At 44.7% G+C, this 27829-nt stretch overlaps 1 protein-coding gene across 1 annotated transcript in view; it reads left to right on the plus strand.

The window, feature by feature from the left end:
* LOC139475277 (uncharacterized) overlaps positions 1 to 26608 on the plus strand; it is a 77959-nt gene extending 51351 nt beyond the window's left edge. The window contains exons 3-5 of the mRNA XM_071258510.1: positions 1632 to 1708; positions 21414 to 21474; positions 26272 to 26608. Coding sequence (XP_071114611.1) covers positions 1632 to 1708; positions 21414 to 21474; positions 26272 to 26431 — 298 coding nt within the window. The 3' untranslated portion in view covers positions 26432 to 26608. The remainder of the gene's footprint in view (positions 1 to 1631; positions 1709 to 21413; positions 21475 to 26271) is intronic.
* Positions 26609 to 27829: the final 1221 nt, after the last annotated feature.

Genomic DNA, 27829 nt, shown 5'->3' on the forward strand with positions numbered 1-27829 from the left:
AAAGTGGTCTATATATAAGCAGATGAGAAGTAAGCGGCTTTGCCGTGCTGAAGATGTAAGTGTGTGTGATGGTGGACCTGCGAGGAAAACGACTAAATGTTGGACACATGTTCATAAACATCAGTCCATGCAGACAACCAGCCACTGATTATATATTCATGAACATGTAAGGAAGCTTTTTATACACATCAGTTCTTACGGACAACCAACCACTGGCTATATTCATGTTAGAATACTTTTATTACATATCAGTCCATGCAGACAACCAACCACTGGCTATATTTATGTTAGAATACTTTTATTACATATCAGTCCATGCAGACAACCAACCACTGGTTATATTCATGTTAACAAAACGTTTATTACATTTCAGTCCATGCAGAACACCAACCACTGGTTATATTCATGTTAGAAAACGTTTATTACATATCAGTCCATGCAGACAACGAACCACTGGCTATATCCGTGTTAAAAATGTTTATTACATATAGTTTAATAAACTTTTTTTGTATTTCTGTGATGACATGCTTCCTAGATCCATTCAGTCTTGCAACCAAGCGTTATATCCTTGCATTTTAGCATAATGTTAAAATAGTACCAGCCCGGGCTCAAGAGTTTGACCTTTAGCTGTATGTGATCATGATGAAATGTTCCATAACAATGAGTCGTGCACATGCAAACATTTGTTGACAAATTTGATTAGATGCAAACGCTGGCTTCGGAGGATGGTGCAGGCGAGCCTCATCTCCCCCGACACAGCCTGCCTGGTGTGAGTGATGAGGCCAGTCTCTCTTAGCCACGGTTGCTTTTACGTAACACGGTTTTACTCGCAAACTGCTTCATGGGACAAAATCGAATCATGTCTATGCAGAAAATGCAGCGTATGTCCTCCTAAGACTTGCATTTGCCCACTTCTGTTAAGGCGTTATAGCGTTTAAGGTTGTATACAGTCTTGGACCGGTAAGTTTTACACCACCATGGCTAGTGGCTATACGTGTTTTTCACTGCCATGTTTTCCATTGCCGAGCTTTACACTAACATTTCGGGCTATCATTTACTTTACACAAAGATATTTGGCTGTGACATATATTTTACAGTAAGACATTTGGCTGTGACATATATTTTACAGTAAGATATTTGGCTATGCCATATATTTGACACAAATATATTTGGCTATATATGACACATATTTTAGTTAGATATTTGGCTATGACATATATTTTACACAAAGATATTTTGCTAGGACACATAATATACACAAAGATATTTGGCTATGACAATTTTTACAGTATGATATTTGGCTGTGACATATATTTTACAGAATGATATTTGGCTATGACATATATTTGACACAAAGATATTTGGCTATGACATATATTTTACACAAAGATATTTGGTTATGATGTAAGTTTTAAACCACGGATATGATGTACTTTATTCTGCCGATTTTGGATTTGACTTATTTTATGAGGACCATGTTTGACAATTCTGTGATTTAGCAAAGACGTGTTATATATTTGAAAGGACTTTGCGTTTATTTACACTGCCATGTTTAGTGAGTCCGGCTTTACGCTATGCCGTAAATACATTCTGACCTCGGTGTAACAACGTTGCTCTGTTTTATTTTGCAGGACACGCGACATGAAAGCTGCCACAGTCATCGTCCTGTTCACAATAGTGGGGGCTAGCATGGCGTACTTCATCGACGGTAAGTACCCTTCGCCACACGTACACGCACACACACGCACACACACGCACACACGCACGCACGCACGCACGCACGCACGCACGCACTCACTCACACACACACGCACGCACACAGACAGACACAAGCACACACGCGCGCGCGCACGCACACACTCACACGCGCGCGCGCGCACACGCAATCATGCGAGCACGAACGCGCGGCACTGTACACACACAGAGACACAGAGGCACACCCACGCATGCAGGCCCATGCGGACGCTCACACACACACACACACACACACACACACACACACACACACACACACACACACACACACACACTCACACACACTCACACACACACTCACACACACACACACACACACACACACACACACACACACACACACACACTCACACACACACACACACTCACACACACGCACGCATATATTTATATTGTTAACATCATTTACACAAAGATAAACATATTCACAAATGGGAATTATCATTCATTTTTCAACAAGAAAATTTATCTGAACCATATGTTTGTTTGCTCTTGTTGTCAGACACCGTGTCCACAATATAACCATAGCAACAGTGTGTAGCGGGCCGGTTCTCGCCATCCCTATGCTCGCACATACGGCACACGTGACTTGTCCGTATTTTACCCCTTCACTGGAAAAATACCTTCTTTTTACTGGACAGGCGGTGGCAGATTGTTTCCTTTGTTTCTTAAGTGAAACTTGTCTCACCATTATTAACATCACCAGAGCAGCTGCATTTTCTATCGCCCATAACAAACATTCATAATTAAGAACGGCACGCATGCGCACATATAACCGGATATGGTATCAAGTGACACCACATACCAAGTAATGCCACGTTTTGGGGCCGTCGCCTGTTGGTTAATCGCAAGCCAAAAGTAAAACCAGTTTAACACACAATGTCATCAACTCTGGGACACGCGCACACCTGTTTGCTGTTAGTCCTCTGACTCATTAGAACTATTTCGTGTCTACTTTGCGGTTGGTTGTAATTACTACAGAACGCTACACCAAGTTGTCTACAATATTACATATGGTGTCGGGTAGAACACGAGGGCGACAGCTGTGGGTTACATCTACACAGAGGTGACAGAAGACGTTGACTTCGTGATCAAAGGTGTCACATGTTATTTGAGTGTTATTGATAATACGTTTTTTTTTTCGTGAGAGATGATAATCATCTTACAATTTATGTGGTTAACAAATTCCACAAATTGTTATTTTTGTTACGCACAACAGAATGATTGTTCACACTTCCAACCGTGGGTAAGCTTGGGGTTTTCTGTACTGAATCGGTCAGTAAGTTGTAGTGATCGATGTAGACACACCCATGGCTTGTAGTCTAACGTCGGGTTATCGAGTTAAGCAACTTGATTGGACTGAAGATGTTGCAGACGGATCCAAACGTGGGCGGAGGGTTGGAAGATCATATCTAGCCTCTTACCAAGGGACGCTCCATCGACTGACCATGAAGATTTCTGACCACGAGGGACCTGAAATGGATTACTGACATTTATATAATGGTTGAAGGAAGAAGCACGTTGCTTATTTTGCTTTGACAAAAAGTAATCTCCACTAACACAAAAAAAAAACATTTCTTTAAAGTGAACTTCCTCATCTATTTAATGGAAATCGTGACGCTCAGATCAAAGCATCCTCGAAAGCTCCATTAATGGCAGACACGTTCATATTTCCTCGGTTATAAATTACCTCCACCACCATGGCATTTTTGTCTATAAGCTTTCACCATTGCTGCCTGGGACGCACACCTCGAGACCTCTCCTCCACCAGCATATCCCTTTACTTCATCACGCCCAACACTCTCTCCACCCCCTCGCCACCCCGACTACCTTCTGTCATCCCTCCCACTGTCTCCACATCCACCCTTCACACTCCGGGCCACCCCTTTACCTCAACATGCCCACACTGTCTCTACATGTACCCTCCTCACACACACACGCCTCTTGGCCACCCCTTAACTCCCCACACTGTCTCTACATGTACCCTCCTCACACACACACACGCCTCTTGGCCACTCCTTAACTCCCCACACTGTCTCTACATGTACCCTCTTCACACACACACACGCCTCTTGGCCACCCCTTAACTCCCCACACTGTCTCTACATGTACCCTCCTCACACACACACACACACACACGCCTCTTGGCCACCCCTTAACTCCTCACACTGTCTCTACATCTTCCACACACACACGCCTCTTGGCCACCCCTTAACTCCTCACACTGTCTCTACATGTACCCTCCTCACACACACACACGCCTCTTGGCCACCCCTTAACTCCTCACACTGTCTCTACATGTACCCTCCTCACACACACACGCCTCTTGGCCACCCCTTAACTCCTCACACTGTCTCTACATGTACCCTCCTCACACACACACACGCCTCTTGGCCACCCCTTAACTCCTCACACTGTCTCTACATGTACCCTCCTCACACACACACACGCCTCTTGGCCACCCCTTAACTCCTCACACTGTCTCTACATGTACCCTCCTCACACACACACACGCCTCTTGGCCACCCCTTAACTCCTCACACTGTCTCTACATGTACCCTCCTCACACACACACACGCCTCTTGGCCACCCCTTAACTCCTCACACTGTCTCTACATGTACCCTCCTCACACACACACACGCCTCTTGGCCACCCCTTAACTCCCCACACTGTCTCTACATGTACCCTCCTCACACACAAACGCCTCTTGGCCACCCCTTAACTCCTCACACTGTCTCTACATGTACCCTCCTCACACACACACACACACGCCTCTTGGCCACCCCTTAACTCCTCACACTGTCTCTACATGTACCCTCCTCACACACACACACACACACACACGCCTCTTGGCCACCCCTTAACTCCTCACACTGTCTCTACATCTTCCACACACACACGCCTCTTGGCCACCCCTTAACTCCTCACACTGTCTCTACATGTACCCTCCTCACACACACACACGCCTCTTGGCCACCCCTTAACTCCTCACACTGTCTCTACATGTACCCTCCTCACACACACACACGCCTCTTGGCCACCCCTTAACTCCTCACACTGTCTCTACATGTACCCTCCTCACACACACACGCCTCTTGGCCACCCCTTAACTCCTCACACTGTCTCTACATGTACCCTCCTCACACACACACACGCCTCTTGGCCACCCCTTAACTCCTCACACTGTCTCTACATGTACCCTCCTCACACACACGCCCCTTGGCCACCCCTTAACTCCTCACACTGTCTCTACATCTTCCACACACACACACACACACACACGCACGCACGCACGCACGCACGCACGCACGCACGCACACACGCATGCACGCACGCACGCACGCACGCGCGCGCACGCACGCACGCACGCACGCACGCACGCACACCCACAGAGTCTTGGCCACCCTTAACTCCACACGCTGTCTCTACATCAAACCTCCTCTCACACACACGCACGCACGCAAGCACGTACACAAGCACGCAAACACCCTGTCCCTGGGCTACCCCTTGACTCCTCACCTTCTCTCTACATCTAACCTCCTCACACACACACGCCGGGCCTCCCCTAAACTCATTACACCCAACTCTCTCCAGCTACCACCCCACCCACCCCAACATTTTAACTCGTCACGACCAGGGAGGCACGGGTGGCCCAGTCGGGCTAGGGTACTGTAATTCATTGTGCGCATTTGCGTCGCTTGTACGTGTTAGAAATCTATGCTCGTGGGTTCCAATCCTGTTTCGTCCTAATTATGTTTCATAATTAAGCTAGTGGGTCTCAACACAGTAACACGCATCCTGTATCACAACGAGCTGAGCTCCTACATCACGCTGACAAGCCATGATATAACTGACATACTTTTCAAAACGGCATTAAACCCGTACACTTACTCACTCACTCACTCACTCACTCACTCACTCATCACCACCACCCACACCTTTACCCCATGACCTACCCACCATCTCTCCCCACCACAGCCTCCTTGTCCGCTCCCAGAACTCCCAGTGCGACTTCCTCCATGCTAATCTACGCCGACATGGCGTCCGTGTGACGTGTCTGCTCAGATCCACCCTGCCATGTTCACTCTAAGTTTAATGGACATGGATACTGAGGAGCAAGCATTCCGTGACAGCCCTCTCCCTGGGGACGCCGTCAACGGGGCTCCTTGTGTTTCCAGCACTTATACGAGTACAACATGATGGCCTATTATTGTGCATGTTCCGTTCACTTTATTTATCCGTGGAAGCGGTGAGATCATGCTAACCCGATGCCATCAAGCTTTATTGCTTGTTTGATGCTTGTCACAATTAATTGATAGTTGTATCGTCTTTGAAATTCTACCTAAAGTAAATCACATGCATTTATATGCAATTAACCTATTTTGAATAATAATAATTGTACGTTATTAAAATAACATTTATTCATCATACTTCTCAACAGAACGTGTTATGGCTGAATTAAAAGGTATTTTAGTTCCTGCAGCAGCAGCAGCTCTTCGTTCCATGTAACATAAATAATATCCTTGCAGTTCCTCTTACAAAGGACGCGCTATCGAGGAGTAATACAGTTATATGTTCCTGAACTGCCCCTAATACAGATCACGGTATTGTGGTATCGAGGAGTAATACAATTATATGTTCCTGAACTGCCCCTAATACAGATCACCGTATCGTGGTATCGAGGAGTAATACAGTTATATGTTCCTGAACTGCCCCTAATACAGATCACGGTTTCATGGTATCGAGGAGTAATACAGTTATATGTTCCTGAACTGCCCCTAATACAGATCACGGTATCGTGGTATCGGGGAGTAACACAGTTATATGTTCCTGAACTGCCCCTATTACAGATCACGGTTTCATGGTATCGAGGAGTAATACATTTAGATGTTCCTGAACTGCCCCTAATACAGATCACGGTATCGTGGTATCGCGGAGTAATACAGTTATATGTTCCTGAACTGCCCCTTATACAGATCACAGTATCGTGCTATCGAGGAGTAATACAGTTAGATGTTCCAGAACTGCCCCTAATACAGATCACGATATCGTGGTATCGGGGAGTAATACAGTTATATGTTCCTGAACTGCCCCTAATACAGATCACGGTTTCATGGTATCGAGGAGTAATACAGTTATATGTTCCTGAACTGCCCCTAATACAGATCACGGTATCGTGGTATCGAGGAGTAACACAGTTATATGTTCCTGAACTGCCCCTATTACAGATCACGGTTTCATGGTATCGAGGAGTAATACATTTAGATGTTCCTGAACTGCCCCTAATACAGATCACCGTATCGTGGTATCGAGGAGTAATAAAGTTATATGTTCCTGAACTGCCCCTTATACAGATCACGGTATCGTGGTACCGCGGGGTAACACAGTTAGATGTTCCTGAACTGCCCCTTATAAAGATCACGGTATCGTGCTAAGGAGGAGTAACACTGTTATATGTTCCTGAACTGCCCCTAAGACAGGATGTGGCATCGCGGAGTAATACAGTTGTGTGTTCCTGAACTGCCCCCAAGACAGGATGCGGCATCGTGTTGTAAGATATCCGTATGTTCCTGTAGTGTTGTTTTCCGAGCATTGGCCTTACCGTGCTTTAATGAATATAGCATGAGTCAGCTCAAACAACGGTGTAGGATGACAGGAGTAAAGATCACACGGCAGGTCAGGTTTCACCTCAACTGGGTTTAACCGGTTATGAGCCAAAAGCTGATGCCCGGAAGTTGAACCCAATGAGATGGCACCAAAACGCCAGCACACAGAGTCTTTGATCTCACCCACACAGCAACCGAGGTTCTACCGAAATAGAAGTCCGACAACTGGTAGTCTAGATCACGTACTGAATACACGATGCCCTTTAGAAAGTGGTCAAATGTAAAAAATGTTATATCTGGGTTAACACTTTCTTGGTAAAGTATACTGATCAACCCCTTCGTTCCAGAAATGATTGCTTTGTAGTAGCAGTTGTATTTGCATATAAAAAGCATATTACTTCTCAACAAACGTCTTTTCTCTCAAGCAAGGTTGAAATGTTCTAATGAATGTCACACTCTTGTTTTTCGGCAAGCCGTAGTCTGGTTATTAATTCGATCAGTTATACGTTCCACCTGTTGTAGTGAGTGAGTGAGTGAGTAAGGTTTTACGCCGCTTTTAGCAATATTCCAGCAATATCACGGCGGGGCACACCAGAAATGGGCTTCACACATTGTACCCATGTCGGGAATCGAACCCGGGTCTTCGGCGTGACGAGCGAACGCTTTAACCACTAGGCTACCCGACCGCCCCTTCACCTGTTGACACCATCACGTACACAGTAGTTGTCCCGGCAGTCATTCCACCTACACACAGCAGTTATCCTTATAATATCTTACACACGGTCTCCGTGGTCTAGCGGATAAAGCGTCTGCTCGGAGAGCGGAAGGTCGGTGGTTCGATCCCCGGCCGCGTCATACCAAAAGACGTTAACAGATTGAACCTGATGTTACCCTGCCTGGCGCTCTGCATTAAGGGAATAAACAAGGACTGGACAATATACCGTGTCTGAATTAGAGTTCATGTCAAACCTGCGGTATCCGAGTGGGCTAGCACAGAAAGATGGCATTGGGACGGTCATACACACACCAACACATGCATTACGTCGCTATATATGTGCAAGAATCTTGATTATCGCGTTAAACCCCATTTCACCTCACATAACCTGTAATATTTTACAAATAACTGCATCAAGGAGAGCTAGCATCTCCTTGAAAATCTGCTGAGAAGGACTTTGTCACGCCAATAACAGGAACATTTGCACAGCAGGTTGTAGGGATGCTCTCCTTCAGCTAGGTTGGAGCAGTATTTGGGATTAATTCTAGATCTGCCGTACTCCCTATCAAGCCTCTCTGGCCGTCACTCTCTGTGTCTATCTCTGTTCATTTAACACTAAGTCTGTTTCCATTAAGTGTATTTTAATCCGAGAGTAGCTACGAACGCCCTAATCCTGCTCGTGCAGTCTTCAACTGGCAGTAATCTGACGCGTCCCTAATGCGCATCAATAGAGACGAAACAACGACCTTTACTACAGCGTCCAGGCAGATCTTAATGGTTCGGGGATTGGGTTTCTGCACTTTATTATAGGTCGCCATTGGTATCGACAATATGTCTCCCCCACCCATAATCACTAAGGTACCTGTCCTCAGCCCCACCCCTAGTACAGTGACCCTACGGACCCAAGGGAGGAAGTGTTTGTCTGATTGCTACAGAAACCTCATTGCTAACGCTGCTCTCCAGAACGTCGAGGAATCGGAAATGATGTCATGGTGTATCCATTAATACAGTACCCGATGGTAGTGAGGTTATAAACTTAGGATTGCCTGATGCTTGGTGTTGCTATCTGTAAAGTCAACCCGATGATATATAGGGTATGTTGTCACCATAGGCTGCTATTGCCTGCAATTGCCTGCTATCGCTATCTGTAAGTCTACCCGATGGTATTGGTGTCGGTCGATGGTAGACTATCATCAAATGTGTGGAAGAACTCCCAAGGAACCCATGGGACGTATCAGACGAGCATTACTGCCACTAGCAGCAAGACATCATAGCCCCACTTTACTTCAACTCATGTCTTTTTGTAACGTAATTGACAGTGATCATTGCTTGTTGTTTATAACTTAATGAGAAAGGTTTCTTTCTTGATGTGATCACCAGAACCTCACACGTCCAGCCCTTGATCCGGCCCCTCATGAAGACCACTGTCTCTAACTAACACTGTGGCCATGAGTGCACCACACAGTCTGCAGGACTTGTTTGGCTTCGTGTTTCAACTTCAAATTACCAATTTAACCTTTTTGTTGAAACCAATTCGGTGTCTGTGTACAGAAGTGAGTGTTCGGTAATGTTCTGGCATCTTTGACAGCACGTTTTTGTGGATTCTCTCAACTCTTTCCCGTCCCAATATCCCATTGTTTAAGCTGTTTCATAGGATGCATAATCCGTGTGATAATTCAATCAATGTCAGCCACAATATAGAATTTCAAAGCGGATTTTTCACAATATTGCTAAACTTCTTTTTCTAAGAGTATCAGAAATCTTCATCTGAAACTTATCCTTTATCCCCTCCTCGCTGTCCTCAAACGCACTTATCCCATCCTCTCTGTCCTCTAAAACCTTCATCCCAGCCTCTATGTCCTCTAAAACCTTCATCCCAACCTCTCTGTCCTCTTAAACCTTCATCCCAGCCCTTGGGAGGTCGGGTAGCCTAGTGGTTAAAGCGTTCGCTCGTCACGCCGAAGACCCGGGTTCGATTCCCGACATGGGCACAATGTGTGAAGCCCATTTCTGGTGTCCCCCGCCGTGATATTGCTAGAATATTGCTAAAAGCGGCGTAAAACCACACTCACTCACTCATCCCAGCATCTGTCCTCTAAAGCCTTCATCCCATTCTCTGTCCTCTAACACCTTCATTCCAGCCTCTGTCCTCTAAAGCCTCTCTGTCCTTTAAAACCTTCATCCCAGCCTCTGTCCTTCAAAAACTTCCATCCTCTCCTGAACGTATTTTTCTAAGAGTATTAAAAACATCAGTAATGCACTTTTCCATCTGTTTCTACAGTTACTGTTGTTGTTTTTCCCATTCATGCACACACAAGTTAAATGGTAAAGGTTGCTGATGTTTGCTAATTCTTATTGGCAGATTAGATCCAGTACTGTTGACTTAAGCCCAAGGGTATCATTCCTATGAAATTACAAACGCTATCTAAATTAATTTCTCTGAAAAGGATTCCGTTTTTCGCCTGGGGCCTTGTCTGCTGCGAGGGAATAGTGTTTGTGAATTATGGTGTTTCTTTCAGAAATAGAAGGGGGTTTGGAGGAGGAGTGAGGGGTGGTGGTCACGTCTCAATAGACACCGACCCTGTATATCCCACGAGTGTCATACTGAACTGGAGATGGGAATATTTTGTCGCACGTCATCAAGTGTTGTTTCAACAACTCCAACACCGCGCAACTAATCCATTAACCAGCACAAAAACAAACGCAATCACACGATCACCACAACGACCTCGTACATATCTCTACCTACTACTTAACATACCCAAACCCACAACCACAAAAGTCCAAGGCGAGGTTCTAAGTCGCGCCCAAGATTATTGCATAGAGACGTGCATACACGTGTGTGTGTGTGTTTGTGTGTGTGTGTGTGTGTGCGCTTGTACTAGTCCGGACTGATGCCGATTTATAACCATAGCTCACTGAGATACCACGCTGCAGTTTAACATGAAGACCCCACTCAGACACAGCATGCTGACTCCGACCAGTCCTTGTTTTAGCCCCTTAATGCCGAGCGCCAGACAGGGTAACAGACAAAGTACCATCTTTTGACGTCTTTTGGTAACCCGCGGCCGGGGATCGTAGACCGGACCTTCCGCTCTCTGGACGGACGCTCTACCATTAGACCACGGAGGCGGTCTTACTAAAATCAAAACCACCACCAAAATAACTAACACCAACATCAACACCGTCACCAACTACACCACTACAACGAAAAATACAACGACCATCCTGAAACCAACCCCACAATCCCATTCACAGCCATCACAATCAAACTCATCGCCATCACCCCAACGCCAGATGCAAACTCCAACACCCTCACCATCATGAACACCATCCTCATCCTCATCACCATGACCGTCGCAAACACCAGTGCTACTACACTACACCCAGAACCACGACATCCATCACCATTCCAACAACACCACAGCAACCAACACCACCTCAACAACAGAGACCACAGCAACAATCGTGACCACCAACACCAAACCAACAGCAGCCACACAAACACCAACTCATCGATCTACACACTTGCACGACAACAACAACTACATCCACGACAACAGTTACCACACCATCTCATCCGGCCTCAACAACACCCCGGTATGATCACCGTTGATGAAGTCAGGAGTTGCTCCTCGCGTGAGAAGTGGCAGATCAATGGTGCGGAGAACTGCAGCCAGAGACGGTTAGACGTGGGCGAAGTGTTTCCAACTGAATGTTTTTCGATATCTACACGTGCAATAACAGCTTTATTACACGACACAAGTAGTTAGTGAATAATCGTTATGTTGGTACAGGTTCTCTGATCTGATTATATCAACAACCTAGACATTCACTGTAGGGCTGGAAGCTTGTTTAAGCAGCACGTTACATGGAATGGAAATTCGATCAGTTTTAATGCCCATAAATGATTTTATTGAGGTCCCGTGTGGCGGAAATATAAGGTTGTTTAAGTGGAGTACTTAGGACGTTTGTTGTTTAAGTGGAGTACTCAGGTCATTTGCTTATCTCATTACAGTCTCCATTACCGTATTTGTCAGAAATAATGTCCTCTATTCACAAAGGCAAATTCCCGATAGCAATGGTCTAACATGCCTTTAGCTGATGAAACAAATACGGGAGCATCCGCAGGGAAGAGTTAGTGAGCGAGTTTGTTTTAACACAACTTTGGGCAGGATTTTAGTGTTTCACGGCGTATCAGTTTGATGTGGGGGGAAAGCCTAAAGTTATGCAAGTCATCGATTTGGTAAAGCCCACGAGCCTGGGGATGGTGGTGATAGACCAATAAACGCAATGAGTGCGAAACAGGATTCGAACTCCTGATCATAGGTTCCTGGTACGTTGATGGGACGCAACTCTCCACTGCGGATTATGGCATATTGCAGGACGTGTCACCATGTGTTCCACGAACAGGCTTTAGGGAAGATTGTAATTCGTATGATTTCTTTTTATTTCCAGCTTGATTATTGGACGTTGTTCTGAACATACATCTGAGATTAATATAACAGCTCGGTTTGTGTTGGTGGGTGGGTTGGTGGAAGGAGGGGGGAGAGTGGAGATAGGGAAGGGGTGCAGTCACAATTTGCTGTACAGAGTTGCGTCCAGGATTTCACGAAACGTCTGAGACCTGTATCCTTTCAGGCTTTTCTCCCACATATAACTGAAACACTGTTCAAAGCGGCGTTAAAACCAGCACATGCACTCACTCACTCAGTGATATCCGGTGTGAACAAACATTACTGCCCACGTGGTACTTCGTAATGTGAGGTGAAATGGGGTTTAACGTCGCGTCCAAGATTATTGCACTTATATAGCGACGTGCATGCACGTGTATGTATGTGTGTGGCTGCTTGTACTAGTCTGGACTGATGCCGATTTCTAGTGTAGCTCACTGAGATACCATGCTGCAGTTTAACATGAATACCCCACTCAGACACAGTATACTGACTCCGAGCCGACCAGTCCTTGTTTTAGCCTCTTAATGCCGAGCGCTAGACAGGGTAACAACAAGTACCATTTTTAACGTCTTTTGGTATGACGCGGTCGGGGATCGAACTCTGGGCCTTCCGCTCTCCGGGCAGACGCTCTACCACAGAGGCGGTCTGGTACTTCGTAACCAGGTACAACCGTGTACATGATACATTTGCATAGATACATAAATGTGCCGTAAATGACATTCATAAATAGAATATTGACAGTCGCGGGTGACCTCGCCAAGATGAACACTACCAAGATAACTGTCGTTCATTTCCCGATGAATGTCAGTATGTGGCGTAATTACGTTGTCGGTTGAGCGGAGACACACATACATTGCTACTTTAGGGGAATTCCTCAGTGTCTAAAAGTAACGTATCATCGAACGATTCAGGCTATGAATGATTTAGGCTGTGAGGCCAGACAGATCGGATCACCGAAATGAAAGTCCATTCGTAGTTGTAACAAAGAATGCTCTACTTACCAACAGAAATAACTCAGCTCCACAAAGTCAAAAATGCATTGGGGATTCAAACCGCACCCCCTCAAGCGGTTAACGCCGTCATCAGCCGCTCATCCCAATGTTCACAGAACGTTTATATTAATCCTTTTTAAGAATCAACCGGGTCTTCATTTCTTTCCAATTCCAGCTTTATTAGGTGCAACTACTATTTCACATGAATGACGCCATTTTAGGGCTTTTATAAAACCAAGGGACGTAACTCCCATGGAAAGTTTGGGGCGGATGACGTCACGACAAAAGCAACTCTCCGCGTTAAGATAGTTCGCTTTAAATAATTAAAGTTTTGTGTTTTTATGGATTGTTTTTTTGTGATTTATGTATCTGTCAATATAGGATTGAAGCTGTTTTTGTTGACGTTCATCAGCTGATGAAGACCGTGCCTCACGTGAGCAGATTTACAATGAAGCTCTGCAACAAGAACAACTTCAATCCTTAATTGAATTTTGTTAGTGTAGATGGATGGATGTAAAAAAAGTTCCATGTAGCATCGCCAGCAGTCTGGTCAACTAGAAAAAATAGTCGTGAGAATCAAGTCAATCAATCAGACCTTTGAAAAAGGATGAATGCTGACCTACCGTACTTTGTGCGATTTCAGGTAGAATGCACGACTAGACGTCTAGGAAGAGTATCGAGTGACAAAAAAAGCCGACTCAATGACGTTCGTTTCTTTTCCCTCGAAAATCAAAAATATTTGCGAAAGGAAATTAATCTTAAAGGTGACTTACCGATGCTGAGTTAAGATGGCAATTGACTATAGCCCGACCTACCCAACTCAACAGTTATAATTTCACACTTTCAACAGCAAATTGAAAATAAGGAGTGTCGCACTTCGTTTTTTTCTTGAAATTGCTTGTAACACTAAAGTTGTCTATTAGGTCCTCATTTTGATATTTCCAAACAGTTAGAGGCGGTGGGGTAGCCTAGTGGTAAACGCGTTCGCTCGTCACGCTGAAGACCTGGGTTCGATTCCCCTCAGGGATACAATGTGTTAAGCCCGTTTCTGGTGTCCTCCGCCGTGATATTGCTGGAATGTTACTAAAAGCGGCGTAAAATTATACTCCCTCAATCCAACTAGTAGGCGCCATGAACACGACCCTGACGTCAGCCTGACGCACCAGTTTATCAGAAGCTGCTGACTGAAATGTGTGTAGTCCCGACTGCAAATCAAATGTTAATCCTTTATACGTGAAACTTGTTTCATCAATAAAAAAGTATATATCACATAAAGAATGTCAGGCGACACTAACATTTTCGTAGTTTGCAATAAAGTTTGATTTCCCAAATAATTCTGCGGAACTATATTTAGAACGCAGGGATGTTAAGATATGTATGTTGTAAGTGATGCGGCTGCATGTTTATATGTTGCATACTTTGTATTAATACGCACTTTGCTCTCACTATTAGGACTCGTTCATTCCAAGTTTAAGTCCTCGTTAAAAAGCATTCCACTTGGGACATAAACTTCATTCAAACCCTATGGCGGATGTTTTCCCTTGCACAACTAGCTTTAAACAAATCACAGTAAAAGCTCATGCAAACTAAACCTCGCGAATGGAGGAATAATAGTAGAATATGAATATGACACGATATTAGTGAGTTCTTTTTTGAATCACACAATCAGTGAGTGAGTGAGTTAAAATTTAACGTCGCATCGGCATTATTTCAGCCATATAGCGACGAGACCAAGCTAATATATACACAATTTTGTTATATATGCAATGTCATATTTAAAAACAATTTATGAAACATATTGGAGCATACTATATTTAAAAACAATTGATGAAACATATTTGAGCATAACAATATCATTAATACAGTTTAAAACACAGGCTATAGGCCACCAGTAACCAAAGCTAGACCACCTCGCTGGGGATCATGGGGACTTACAGTACCTCTGCTTCCTGCATGATACCCAAGCAGGATTTACGTCATCACTTTAGTCACTGATGGTTGTGCACAATGCTAGCCAATATTAAAAAATACTCATCAATGAGTTGGCTTAAAACACTGGTTGATGATAGTTACATCCATTACTATAGGATTACGTGTCACACAGGGGGACAATATTTTTACGCTACTTTAACCTCCTGGACAGAGCCTTAAATAAAGTCAGTTGCTAATAGCATCACACCAAATTTAAAAACAAGCATTTAATTATTTACATACATATTTAAAATTTATTATACAGACCAATTTCTTTCAAGTAATTTATGATGAGATGCCCGCTGAAACGGGAAAAGAGATCTTTCAGATTTACACTTTGATAATGTGAATCCCTCGCGATTGCAAAGTCCACACAGTCAAGCAACCTTTCATCACAATGGATACACTTAGGAGGTTCGTCCTCATCTGTCTTAAGCAGATATTCGTGTGTAAACCGACTGTGGCCAATACGACACCGTCGTAAAACGACCTCGTCATGTCTTGACTGACAACCCAAGTAGGTATGACCGATTGTTGGTTTCAATTCGTGTAGTTTATTGCTTCCTACTTGGGTGTCCCACCTCTTTTGCACGAGATCCCGAGTATAAGATTTGATGGTTGGTTTGAAATCACTGTACGGGATCAGAAGTGGAGATAACGGTTTGTCAAGAGCTGCTTTGGCTGCAGTATCGGCTTTTGAGTTACCTGTTATGCCTACATGACTTGGTAACCAGCAAAAGACGATGTCACATTGGCCAGTAGAAAGATCATTGTAGAGTTCTAAAAGGTTTATAGGATGATTTGAGGAGACACTTTTAAGTGCCTGAAAGCATGACAATGAATCGGAGAAAATGATGAAATTTTTAGATTGGTTTTGATGATTGATATAGGTCAAAGCTGTAAAGATAGCTTTGGCCTCAGCAGTAAAAAATGAACTTGTATCTGGTATTCTTGATGAGACTGTTCTGGATCCAATGATGGTGGCACTTGCAACTTTGCCACCATCCTTGGACCCGTCTGTAAAAATGGACCTGTGAGACGGTTTTGTACTGGAATGTACAAGATCTAATCGTACTAGATAATAATACATATGTAATAAAGAAAGAAGAACACTGAGCACTAAAATGTAAATATATATGTCGCAAAGGAAATAAAATAAATAAGCATTAAATTGATAATATATATTTACATATATATTAACCATGCTATCACTCACGTATTCGGTTTCCACTCTTTAATGGCAATATATGTACACGCAGTACAACAACGGACCATTAGATTTAATATAGTGCAAGTGGATCCATCAAATCAAAGTTGGAAAGCTGGGATGAATACGAGCGCGATGTTGAGCTTTCAATTGTCAAACGATGCACGGGCCCCTGTGGCATCCAATGACAGCCATCACTGACATTACTTCACTCCATTGTAAGAACGTTACGCGCCGCAGTGACCTGTACGTCTCAAACAATCGAACGAGGCATCTCTCACAGCCTCATCTGTCTTGGTTAATACTGTCAGTGATAAATAATGTTGTTTCTGCTGTTACGATTAAAGCACGTGAATGCTCACGTGAAGCACGTGAAGCTCGGTTTTATGACAGTCGGCGGAGCGGGCACAGGCTGACGTCACGCGGTTTATGCGGTTTTAAAAGACAGAGGAGAAAGGAAAAAAAAATAAGGGCAGAGAGTGTGGGACTAGGTTTCAGAGGACAGAGAGGCTAGTAAGGGGGTTTCAGAGGACAACGAGGCTGGGACTAGGTGTTAGAGGACATAGAAGCTAGGAATAGTGAGTGAGTATGGTTGTACGCCGCTTTTAGCAATATTCCAGCAATATCACGCAGGGGACACCAGAAATGGGCTTCACATATTGTACCCATGTCGGGAATCGAACCCGGGTCTTCGGCGTGACGAGCTAACGCTTTAACCACTAGGCTACCCGACCGCCCCAGAAGCTAGGAAGAAGGTTTCGGAGGACATAGATAAGAGAATGAAGATTTTTGAAGGTCATATAGGTTGCCATGATGGCTTTGATTGACTGTTTGGAGAAGAGATAAGATGGGTAGAGGTTCTAATGGACAGAGAAGAAAAGGCGAAACTTCTAATGAGGTGAGAAGGGAATTAATTCGTTGTGATCCTTTCCAGTCGTTGTTAAATTCAGTAAATTAGTCGAGAGATGTTTGCACTGGCTGTTTGATCTCGTACCGCCAAAAAAGACCTCACAGTTTTGAAAAATGCGGTTTCTGAAACCATGTGGTTATGCTTGAAGGGCGTGAGTATTGTATAGCAGCACCATCATGCACGAAGACGTCTCCCCCTTCAGCTCGACAACAGTGGCACCAACAGCTTCGAGAGGTCATGTGACATGTTACGCTGGTTATAGTCGTGAGAATCGTCGTAGAGTCGTCGCACAAAGACCGGCCTTAATCAAGGGTCAATTACTCCCAGCGCTGCGAGCTGAGGGTTGTTCATTACTATAGTAACCCCTGTTAGCGCGGCATGCCGGGAGATTCCGGGGGTAATTGTGTGTAATAACGGATTCTTGTGCCCTCTTCAGGAAATTGGGTATTGGATCTCAATAGCTCTTTTCTTAATACTCGTCAAAATAAGGAGTAATGGGATTGAGGGAAGTTTGGAGAGGTGTTTAAGGTTGTAGAAAAAGCCGATTAGCGCCTCACTGATACATATTCTCATAGTCCTGGCGTTCTAGCGCCAAGAAAGAACACGACAAAAACAACGTGGGTGGATGGATGGGTGGATGACGTGGGCCGTGGATGGTCCAAGACACAAACATCATAGTACCTCTGTTGATTCAGATTGAAGTTTTCGTGGTAAACAGCACGTGACTGAGTCAATAGAGAAGGGGGACGGGGAGTGGTGGCGTTGACCTTAGACTACGCTTCAGTATGTGCCAGCTCATGTCAGTTCAACTCAAAAACAGCCTCTTGACGTAATTAGAATAAAGCGTTCGAACGTGTTTTAAACATTCATGTAAAGCAAAATACCAAACGCCACTAGATTCCCCCATGCCTAATATAAGGATATGTGTTATTTATTCATTTAGTGATGAACTATATATATAATTTCTGCCGGAGCAATGTTCAATCTCCTTTAATGACTATATGGGTCTCAGCGTAAGATCAGTGCGATAATTCACAATAAATGAAGCATGTATATTTTGGTCAAATAATATTTTTGTCTCAACTCATGGATGTCAAGTTTGCCAAGTACCATATACATGTATATACATCGGGATGTAATATTTTAAGGCTGGTCGTAAGGAAGTGGTGACGCACTGGACAAAATAGATGACTTTGCTTTTGTATAAAGATTTGCATTATGATATCTCGCACGTTAAGAGGCACTATATCTAGCTGAGGTGTCATATTTATGTGTTCTGTCATAAAATGGCATAGAATGGTATTATGAATTTTCTGTAGGCATGAACAATTATTTCTTAGTCACTTATTTTCTGTCGGGTATTTCCGCTGTGCTTCAAAGCCTTAATGCCAGTTTCCAGTTGCTCCTGCAAGCTCTGCAACAACGGTTTATCTTACTAGGTATAAAAAATGGACGTATAGCATGCGGGGATATAGATGAATGCTGAGGTTTTTTGTGACTGAAAAGAAAGATTTCCAGCCTTCTGAAAGACAAGAACAAGCAAGTCAGTGTCTACTGTCAGGTTAACTCAAGTCTTGTTTGAGTTGCCATGGCGACCCATTTCATATAACCCGAATCAGATAGTTTTGTTTCAAATTATAATCGATTTCAGGTGACATTGATTAAATAAACTGAAGACGATTTTATAAAGCGACCGCTGTTGAAACTCTCTTCCTACTGCCGCGAAGCGATTTAACTGAGAAACCGTGTTTGTGGGAGTGTCACGGTTGGAGCAAGAAAATCGCCATCCATCCCTCGGGATTGTGATTATCGAAATTCAACCTGCTTGTCTATTTATCTGCACACCGATAGGTGGCAACCTCAGCCAGGAGCAGGGCTTGTAGATCGTTGTTGCGGGTAGATGATTTCGCAGAGTGGATGGTCATTGCAAAGCAGATTGTTATTGCAGAATATATTATTCTTGCAGACTAAATGGTTGTTGCTGTGAAGATGGTTGTTGCAGTACAGAAAATAGTGCAACGTAGATGATTGTTGCGGTGTAGTTTTGTTTGTTGTTTGTTTGTTGTTCAACGCGCTCAGCAATATTCCAGCTATATGACGGCGGTCTGTATATAATCGAGTCGGGATCAGACAATCAAGTGATTGATATCATGAGCATCGATCTACGCAATTGGGATACAATGACATGCATCAACCAAGTCAGCGCGCCTGACCACCCGATCCCGTTAGTCGTCTCTTACGACAAGCATAGTCGCCTTTTATGGCAAGCATGGATTGCTGAAGATCTATTCTACCCCGGATATTCAGGGGTTTGCAGTGTAGGTAATACTTGCAGTATAAATAATGGTTGCAAAGTAGATGTTTGTTGTTGTGTGGATGATTGTTGCAGTGTAGATGATTGTTGAAGAGTAGACGGTTGTTGTTGTGTAGACGATTGTTGCTGAATAGACGACTGTTGCAGAGTAAATGGTTGTTGCAGAGTAGATGGTTGTTACTGAGTAGCTATTTGTTCCAGAGTACACGGTTGTTGCAGTGCAAATGATTGGTGCTGAGTGGATGGTTATTGCAGAGTTGACAGTTGTTGCAGAGTAGACGACTGTTGCATTGTAGACGATTGTTGCAGAGTAGATAGTTCTTGCAGAGAAGACGATTGTTGCAGAGTGAACCGTTGTTGCAGAGTATAGACGATCGTTGCATTGTAGACGATTGTTGCAGAGTAGACGGTTGTTGCAGAGTAGATGCAGTGTAGCTGGTTGTTGCGGGGTAGCTATCTAATACAGCCCGGTGCCCTGGTTATACTGAAGGAGCTTCGTTAGGGTAATGGGCACTGTGTACGCGGCTCCAATGCGTAGAGAACATAAAAAGTACAGGGTATGGATAATTATAACATCTTTTTCCGTGTGCGAAATACGCTCCAGTCGGAAAGAGCACGTTAAATCTCCAAACGTAAGTAAGTAAGATAATTATAATTTAGTTTTCTTTGACTTTGATGTAACGCACGCCAGAAAGAAGCAGCAATTTGCAGTTTGAACTTTGGAAATTGACTAACACAGCTATGTGCGTGTGTTCGAGAGAATACTGATGAATTTCTTAGTGTAAATTAATTGTGTATTAGTCTATGGATATGTGTAAGAAACACATTTAATTTCAAACATTGACACAATAGTTTTTCATTGGACAGATAGGAAGATGAAGTGTGAGAACTCATGATTACTCGTCCATTTATGTAATGTCGAATTCATGTTCATGGTGAAAGCTCCGTTATAGAGGACAGTACAAACTGTCTATAGGCGCTTACAGATGTCAGTAAGATGTCAGTAACGTGTCAAGCACAGCTTCTTTACCTGTCATCTACCCCACTTTCAACACATGACGATATGATTAGGAGGATAAGCATGGACATAACGTATCGGTTCAACGTTGAGACTCTGTGATTATAAAGTCACAACCAGAGGGGATATAGACTAATATAATTATTTGAGCATGCGCAGATCCAGAAAGGGAAGTGCATGGTAGCGTTCCCCCTTCCCCTACCCTTTCCCCTACACACACACGCACACACACACACACACACGCACACACACACACACACACACACACACACACACACACACACACACACACACACACAGCTGTAACCGCGCCTTTCGACACAAGGTGTGAGTATAACTGTCTCAGTTTCATTCAGTGAGTAACGTCTTGATGTACAGCTGTTACTTCAATTCGTTGAATCTCATTACCTTTGTAAGTATATATGGCTAAATGAGGACATGTTATGATTTTGTTGTCTTAATTTCAGACCAGTACGATGGTTGGTCGAATGGCGAAGAAGGAGCCAACACAATTGACGCTGTGAAAAGGTGAGTCCACCAAACCATCGTACCCCGCCCCGTTCTCCACCCTCGTGCCCCGACCCGTTCTCCCCTCGTACCCCACCACGTATATCACCCTCGTACTCAACCCTGGGGCCCCACACTATCCTCCCCTCGTTCCCAACACAATTGACGCCATGAAGAGGTGTGTCATCCAAACTCACCCTCGTACTCCACCCTCGTACTCCACCCTCGTTGCCAACCTGTATTCTACCCTCGTACTCCACTCTCGTACTCCACCCTCGTACTCCACCCTCATACTCCACCCTCGTTGCCAGCCTGTATTCTACCCTCGTACTCCGCCCTCGTTGCCAACCTGTATTCTACCCTCGTACTCCACCCTCGTACTCCACCCTCGTTGCCAGCCTGTATTCTACCCTCGTCTTCCACTCTCGTACTCCACCCTCGTTGCCAGCCTGTATTCTACCCTCGTCCTCCACTCTCGTTGTTCACACTCGTTGCCAGCCTGTATTCTACCCTCGTCTTCCACTCTCGTACTCAACTCTCGTTGCCAGCCTGTATTCTACCCTCGTACTCCACTCTCGTTGCCAACCTGTATTCTACCCTCGTACTCCACCCTCGTACTCCACCCTCGTTGCCAGCCTGTATTCTACCCTCGTACTCCACTCTCGTTGCCAACCTGTATTCTATCCTCGTACTCCACTCTCGTTGCCAGCCTGTATTCTATCCTCGTACTCCGCCCTCGTTGCCAACCTGTATTCTACCCTCGTACTCCACTCTCGTACTCCACCCTCGTTGCCAGCCTGTATTCTACCCTCGTACTCCACCCTCGTTGCCAGCCTGTATTCTACCCTCGTACTCCACCCTCGTTGCCAGCCTGTATTCTACCCTCGTACTCCATCCTCGTTGCCAGCCTGTATTCTACCCTCGTACTCCACCCTCGTTTCCAACATGTATTCTACCCTCGTACTCCACCCTCGTTTCCAACATGTATTCTACCCTCGTACTCCACCCTCGTTGCCAGCCTGTATTCTACCCTCGTACTCCACCCTCGTTTCCAACATGTATTCTACCCTCGTACTCCACCCTCGTTGCCTTCGTGGTCATCTCTCGTTGCCGACCACCCTCTTGTCGCAGCCCGTATTCCACCCAACTCCAGGGGCTAGGGTAAACATCCTTATCTCCAAGTCACCACGTGTGCAGGTGGTCATGTGGTCATATGTCAAGGTTTCCAGGTGTCTGCGTTTTTACGTGGGTATGGTAACGGGAAACACTGACTACAATACTGGACCGTCATGTCGCCATTGAGGTACCACTCCGCAGATCAAGAAGCCTTGTCACAACTAATCTGCACTATGCTCTATCTTCCACAGAACACACTAAAAGTCCATTTGTATCTGTTATCTTTCATAAAACCTCACTTCCTTTCCGGATCTGTGTTTCCACTTAACAGGCGTTAGACAGGCAGTAAAAGTGACAGTATCAACATCTACGAACGTTACCGGCTGTCAACGTCGTGGTGTTTTGTCAGTTTAATCCTGATCTGCCGTCACTGACACCGCACCGGGATTACCGCTACACCTATGTTAGAGGCGTCAGGCACACGTCCGTTTGGACAGGAGAGGGTGGAAGAGAGGGGAGAAGATTTTAATCCATTGGATTCCAGGCGAAATGAAGGGTTGGTCGTTGGGGGGGTTGATGGGGATTGGGAAGGGGGTCGGGGTCGGGATGGTTTATGAGTTGGGTCATGGGTAGGTGCTGACAGAAGTATGTAGTTCAGTTATTCATTCAGTATCAGGTCAGAGTGAGGTGTAAGGGTTTAGCTGTGAAGAGTGAAGCGTAAAGGTTTTGCAGGGTGAAGTGAAGTGTAAAGGGTTTAGCAGGGTAGATGGGATGGGAGTTCAGAAACAGGACTGAGAGCGATGTGGAGATTGGTCAATTGGAGGACTTGTCTTGTCAACAGCGTTGTTGTTGACATGTGAATGAGACATACCCACGATGTTAACCATACCGTGGACAAACTGTTTATCAAGAGATATACCAGACTTTTTCCTACATATCAGTGATGGATTGAGAGGAACAATTTGACGGGAAAGACAGGGCTGAAGGAGTGCCAGAAGTATCACATAGAAGACCGTTTGTAAAGTTTCGTCTAGTTTCTTGTATTATTGTAACTGTATCGTTCTCTTCTTCATTTGGTGTTTTCCTCTGAAAAATGTGGACTTGTTTCCGCCGACGTTGTGTCTGTGGTTTGTGCATGGCTGACGGGGTTCTCCTCGACAACGACCAGCTCGGAGGCTGGGGGCGATATGTCCTCCAAGGAGGTCTCGGGCAAGCGGTGATACTTTTGTCTCGCATTACAGAAGAACGTAGGGCAAAATTATCACCGATTACCTGTGACCACCCACACCAACTGCTGGAAGTGCAGACGACAAGATTGCGGACAATGAAACTGCATACTGCAAGATGGCGGGCAATGAAACAAGTGACGACGAGATCACGGATATGAAACTGCTGGCGACGAGATCGCAGAATACGAAACTGATGGAGACGAGATCGCAAAATATGAAACTGCACACGGCGAGATGTCTGACAATGAATCTGCAGACGACAAGATGTCTGACAATGAAACTGCTGACGACAAGAGGGCGGACGATGAAACTGCTGGCGACGACATCGCAGAATATGAAAACTGCTGGCGACGACATCGCAGAATATGAAACTGCAGAAGGCGAGATCGCCGACTAAGAATATGTCGACATGATGTCGATCTATGACACTGCTGACAAGATGGCGCGTTATGAAACCACAGATGACAAGATGGCGTTCACTACAAACACTGAAGAGAAGATGACTGTTGAGATGTACTGATTGGGACAAGACAGTGTTCAAGTTTCATCTACATCCATGATGTTGTGACTTTCTACTTATTGTTGTGCTGATGTGTAGACTGGTCGTCCTTGTGGCATTGACGTCATGGTTTTGTTTTTCTATAACAGTGTTTCTATCATACTTGGCATGTGAATTCATCGATAAGATTTAATGTGTTCGCAACCTAGTTAACACACGCGCACATATGCGCGAACACAGGCACACACGCATCCCCACATATACCTACATAACCGACCCTGGGTTTAAAACTGCCCCAGCAACATGTAGCGAACACCATGACAAACTAAACTCTCCTTTCGTATTGATATCCGAAGAACCAACCTCTTCTCATTCTTCCAAATGTAAAGAATCATTAAGATACTTTTCCCAAACCGGCAACATAATTCAATACCAATTCTCGTTACCAAAACAAATATACATTTCCTTTCTCCGATATCACGTCAATAATTATAAACATATCTCCTTCAAAACGACGAGGTCCGGTAATCTATCCTTCTCTCGTTGGTTCTGCAAAATTTTCTCCGAAATCGTCGATTTGACATAAGATACGCCGCCATTACTGCTGTTTCAGTTTAGTGTAGGGTTTTATTTGTAATATCAGACTGCATGTCTACTTTTGACATTTGAAACACAGTAGTTCTTCTAATTTGACATCAAAATCGATGTAGCAGGAATAAAAACGCTTGCGGGAATTTGATTACTGTGCGATCCCGATCTCGCAATGTCGCATGTAACCAAGTCAAACAGTCTGCTTGAGCACAGGTAACAGCGCCAGTGAGCGTTTGGGGGAACATGCAACGTCAGCTCAGTCGGACCGATGGGAAACATGGCAAATGTTGATCAAAATCGTCGGGGAACACGTGATGTGTTTATCGAAAACATTGGGACCAAAATACATTTTAGGGAACACTTCGAAAACAGAAAATATTGATGAAACGATTTGCGAACAGAACATTTCGATAGTGAGGAAAAACTTTCGTGAACCGAACGGTACAAATTGAGAAAACTATTTGCGAACATAACAAGTATTGAGTGAACACGTCCTCCATCGTATAAGTCGAATAGAGAAAAAATGAAATATAGGAGAAAGCAAAGAAGGACTATCCAAGCTACGCCTGTCTATATACCAGACCAACCTCTGTCTTGAAAGGTTTCATAAACCAAACCCGGGCCTCCAGCTTCCGCTGCTTATCTATTAATCTGACTGTGACATTGCATTGCGGAACTGTTGACAAATGTATTGACTGTAACACAACGGATTTGTCTGCCTTGTGCCCTGTGTTTTACTTGCGAGTAATGCCACGTATTTGACTAAGTCCCCTCGACAATCAAATTACCCTTGTGTGAGTTATACGTTATTTCCGAGTAATTCTATTCCCCTCGTGACCGTTGTAAGGCTTACTGACTTACATGGGCTGAGGGAGATATGTTTTGGCCCCGCAAGCACGATATTGAGTGGATTGATAGATGCGAGAATGAAGTAGGGTCATACGGCGTAGTGATACATGCTAGAGTGAAGGAGGGTTATACAATGCAGTGATACATGTTAGAGTAAACGAGAGATATACTTACACAGCTTAATTTGGGAGGAAAGCCCGAAGAGATGCAGGTCTCAGACGTTTACAACTTTGGTGAAACCCACAAGCACGGGTATGGTGCTGACAAAACTAGAAATATAATTGGGCCGATTCGGGATTCAAAGCTACAAACATAGGATTCTGGCGTGCCCAAGGGACGCAACTCTGCTCAGCGGCTTGCGTCTCCTCAGACGACAAGGCCACCCGTGTGACCGTATTTATCATAACAGAATAGAGATATGATACAATGGACAATAGAGCGCCGCCACACAGGTACCACACGACGAATAGCTTCTCCGCTGTTTCCTCCAATACCAACTAGGATTTACAATGTTTGTTTGTTTGTTTGTTTCAGGCGAGGTGGACGCAACCTATGTTTACCTTGGAGGGCTCCCTGCCCTGCAGATAAAGCGTTCTTGCACAAGTACCCATTCTTGAAGTGTTGCGGGGGCATGTCGTGTGTGTGCACCATCTGGGGCAACAACTGCAAGTGTGAAAACAAGCTCGGAAAATGAGTGCAGCGACGTCTGGCGGCGTATGCTGGCTCCCAAGGGGAGCGAACTCTAACCACTGTTGTCAGAGCAGAGCGTGTCGGGACTTAGGCCTGTTGTGTTGACGTTGATAGAGGGACTATGGCAGAGCGGGGGTAGGTTCACTGCGGCTACTGTAGGGCTATTAAAAGTTTGTTCGTATTTTATGAGTTTGTTTCTCTGTCATTAATTTGGAGTGAATACACAATGCCATTTAGAAAGTGGTCAAATGTAACCGACGTTATATTTGGGATAATACTTTCTTAGTAAAGTGCAGATTCTCGTACTTTTTTAGGTTGAGTTCCGTCCGGGATTCGAACCCACACTTGCCAGAGTGAGGCACCTAATCGCCAGCACACAAAGTCAGCGATCTAGCCCACTCAGCCACCGAGGCTTCAACAAACATTGAAGCCCGACAACTGGTAGTGTAGATCACGTACTTTGAGTACCCCTCTGACAAGCGTAAATTGGCACGGCTCCCATGGCCAAAAGCTATGAATACACAATGCCATTTAGAAAGTGGTCAAATGTAACAAATGTTCTATTTGGGATAACACTTTCTGAGTAAAGTACAGATTTTCGTACTTCTAGACTACCAGTTGTCGGACTTTCATTTTTGTGGAAGCCTCGGTGGCTGAATGGGCTAGATCGCTGACCTTGTGTGCTGGCGATTAGGTGCTGGCGAACAAGTGTGGGTTCGAATCCCGGACGGGACTCAAGTGAGAGTGAGTGAGTGAGAGTGGTTTTACGCCGCTTTTAGCAATATTAAAGTAATATCACGGCGGGGGACACCAGAAATGAGCTTCACACATTGTACCCATGTGGGGAATAGAACCCGGGTCTTCGGCCTGTCGAGCGAACGCTTTAACCACTAGACTACCCACCGCCCCTATTGATTGTGGACACAATTGTGATAATAAGCTCATATCACTCACCCCCACGTGTATACCCATTGTGCCAAACACCATGTTATTGTGAAAGCTTGAAAATATGTCGCAGGCTGTCTTGACAGCCTTGAGTGTCTCTATAAACTGGAGCTGCTGTCTGTATCAGGACAGTCGATGTCTCAGTACACAGAGAGATTGGGTGCAGCAAACATGACTCTTGTCTGACTGGCTCCCTACACACATCATCTTCACTACTTCACGTCTATGTACACACTACGCTCCTCCATCACCCGTAAAGACACTGGGAGAGAAGCCGCAATCAACCAACAAACCGGGGCCTGGTTCAAGAGAGTACTCAGAGTAATAAGAGATAGTTTACATCGTACACATGTACTCTGACCAATAGGCGCTCCGTTCACATCGCACATATGTGCTCAGGCCAATAAGGGCTCCGTTTACATCGTACGCATTTACTCTGATGCCACATAACACCTCT

Source organism: Haliotis cracherodii, unplaced genomic scaffold (assembly GCF_022045235.1).
Source record: "Haliotis cracherodii isolate W230 unplaced genomic scaffold, xgHalCrac1.p SCAF_3, whole genome shotgun sequence".
NCBI lineage: Eukaryota > Metazoa > Mollusca > Gastropoda > Lepetellida > Haliotidae > Haliotis > Haliotis cracherodii.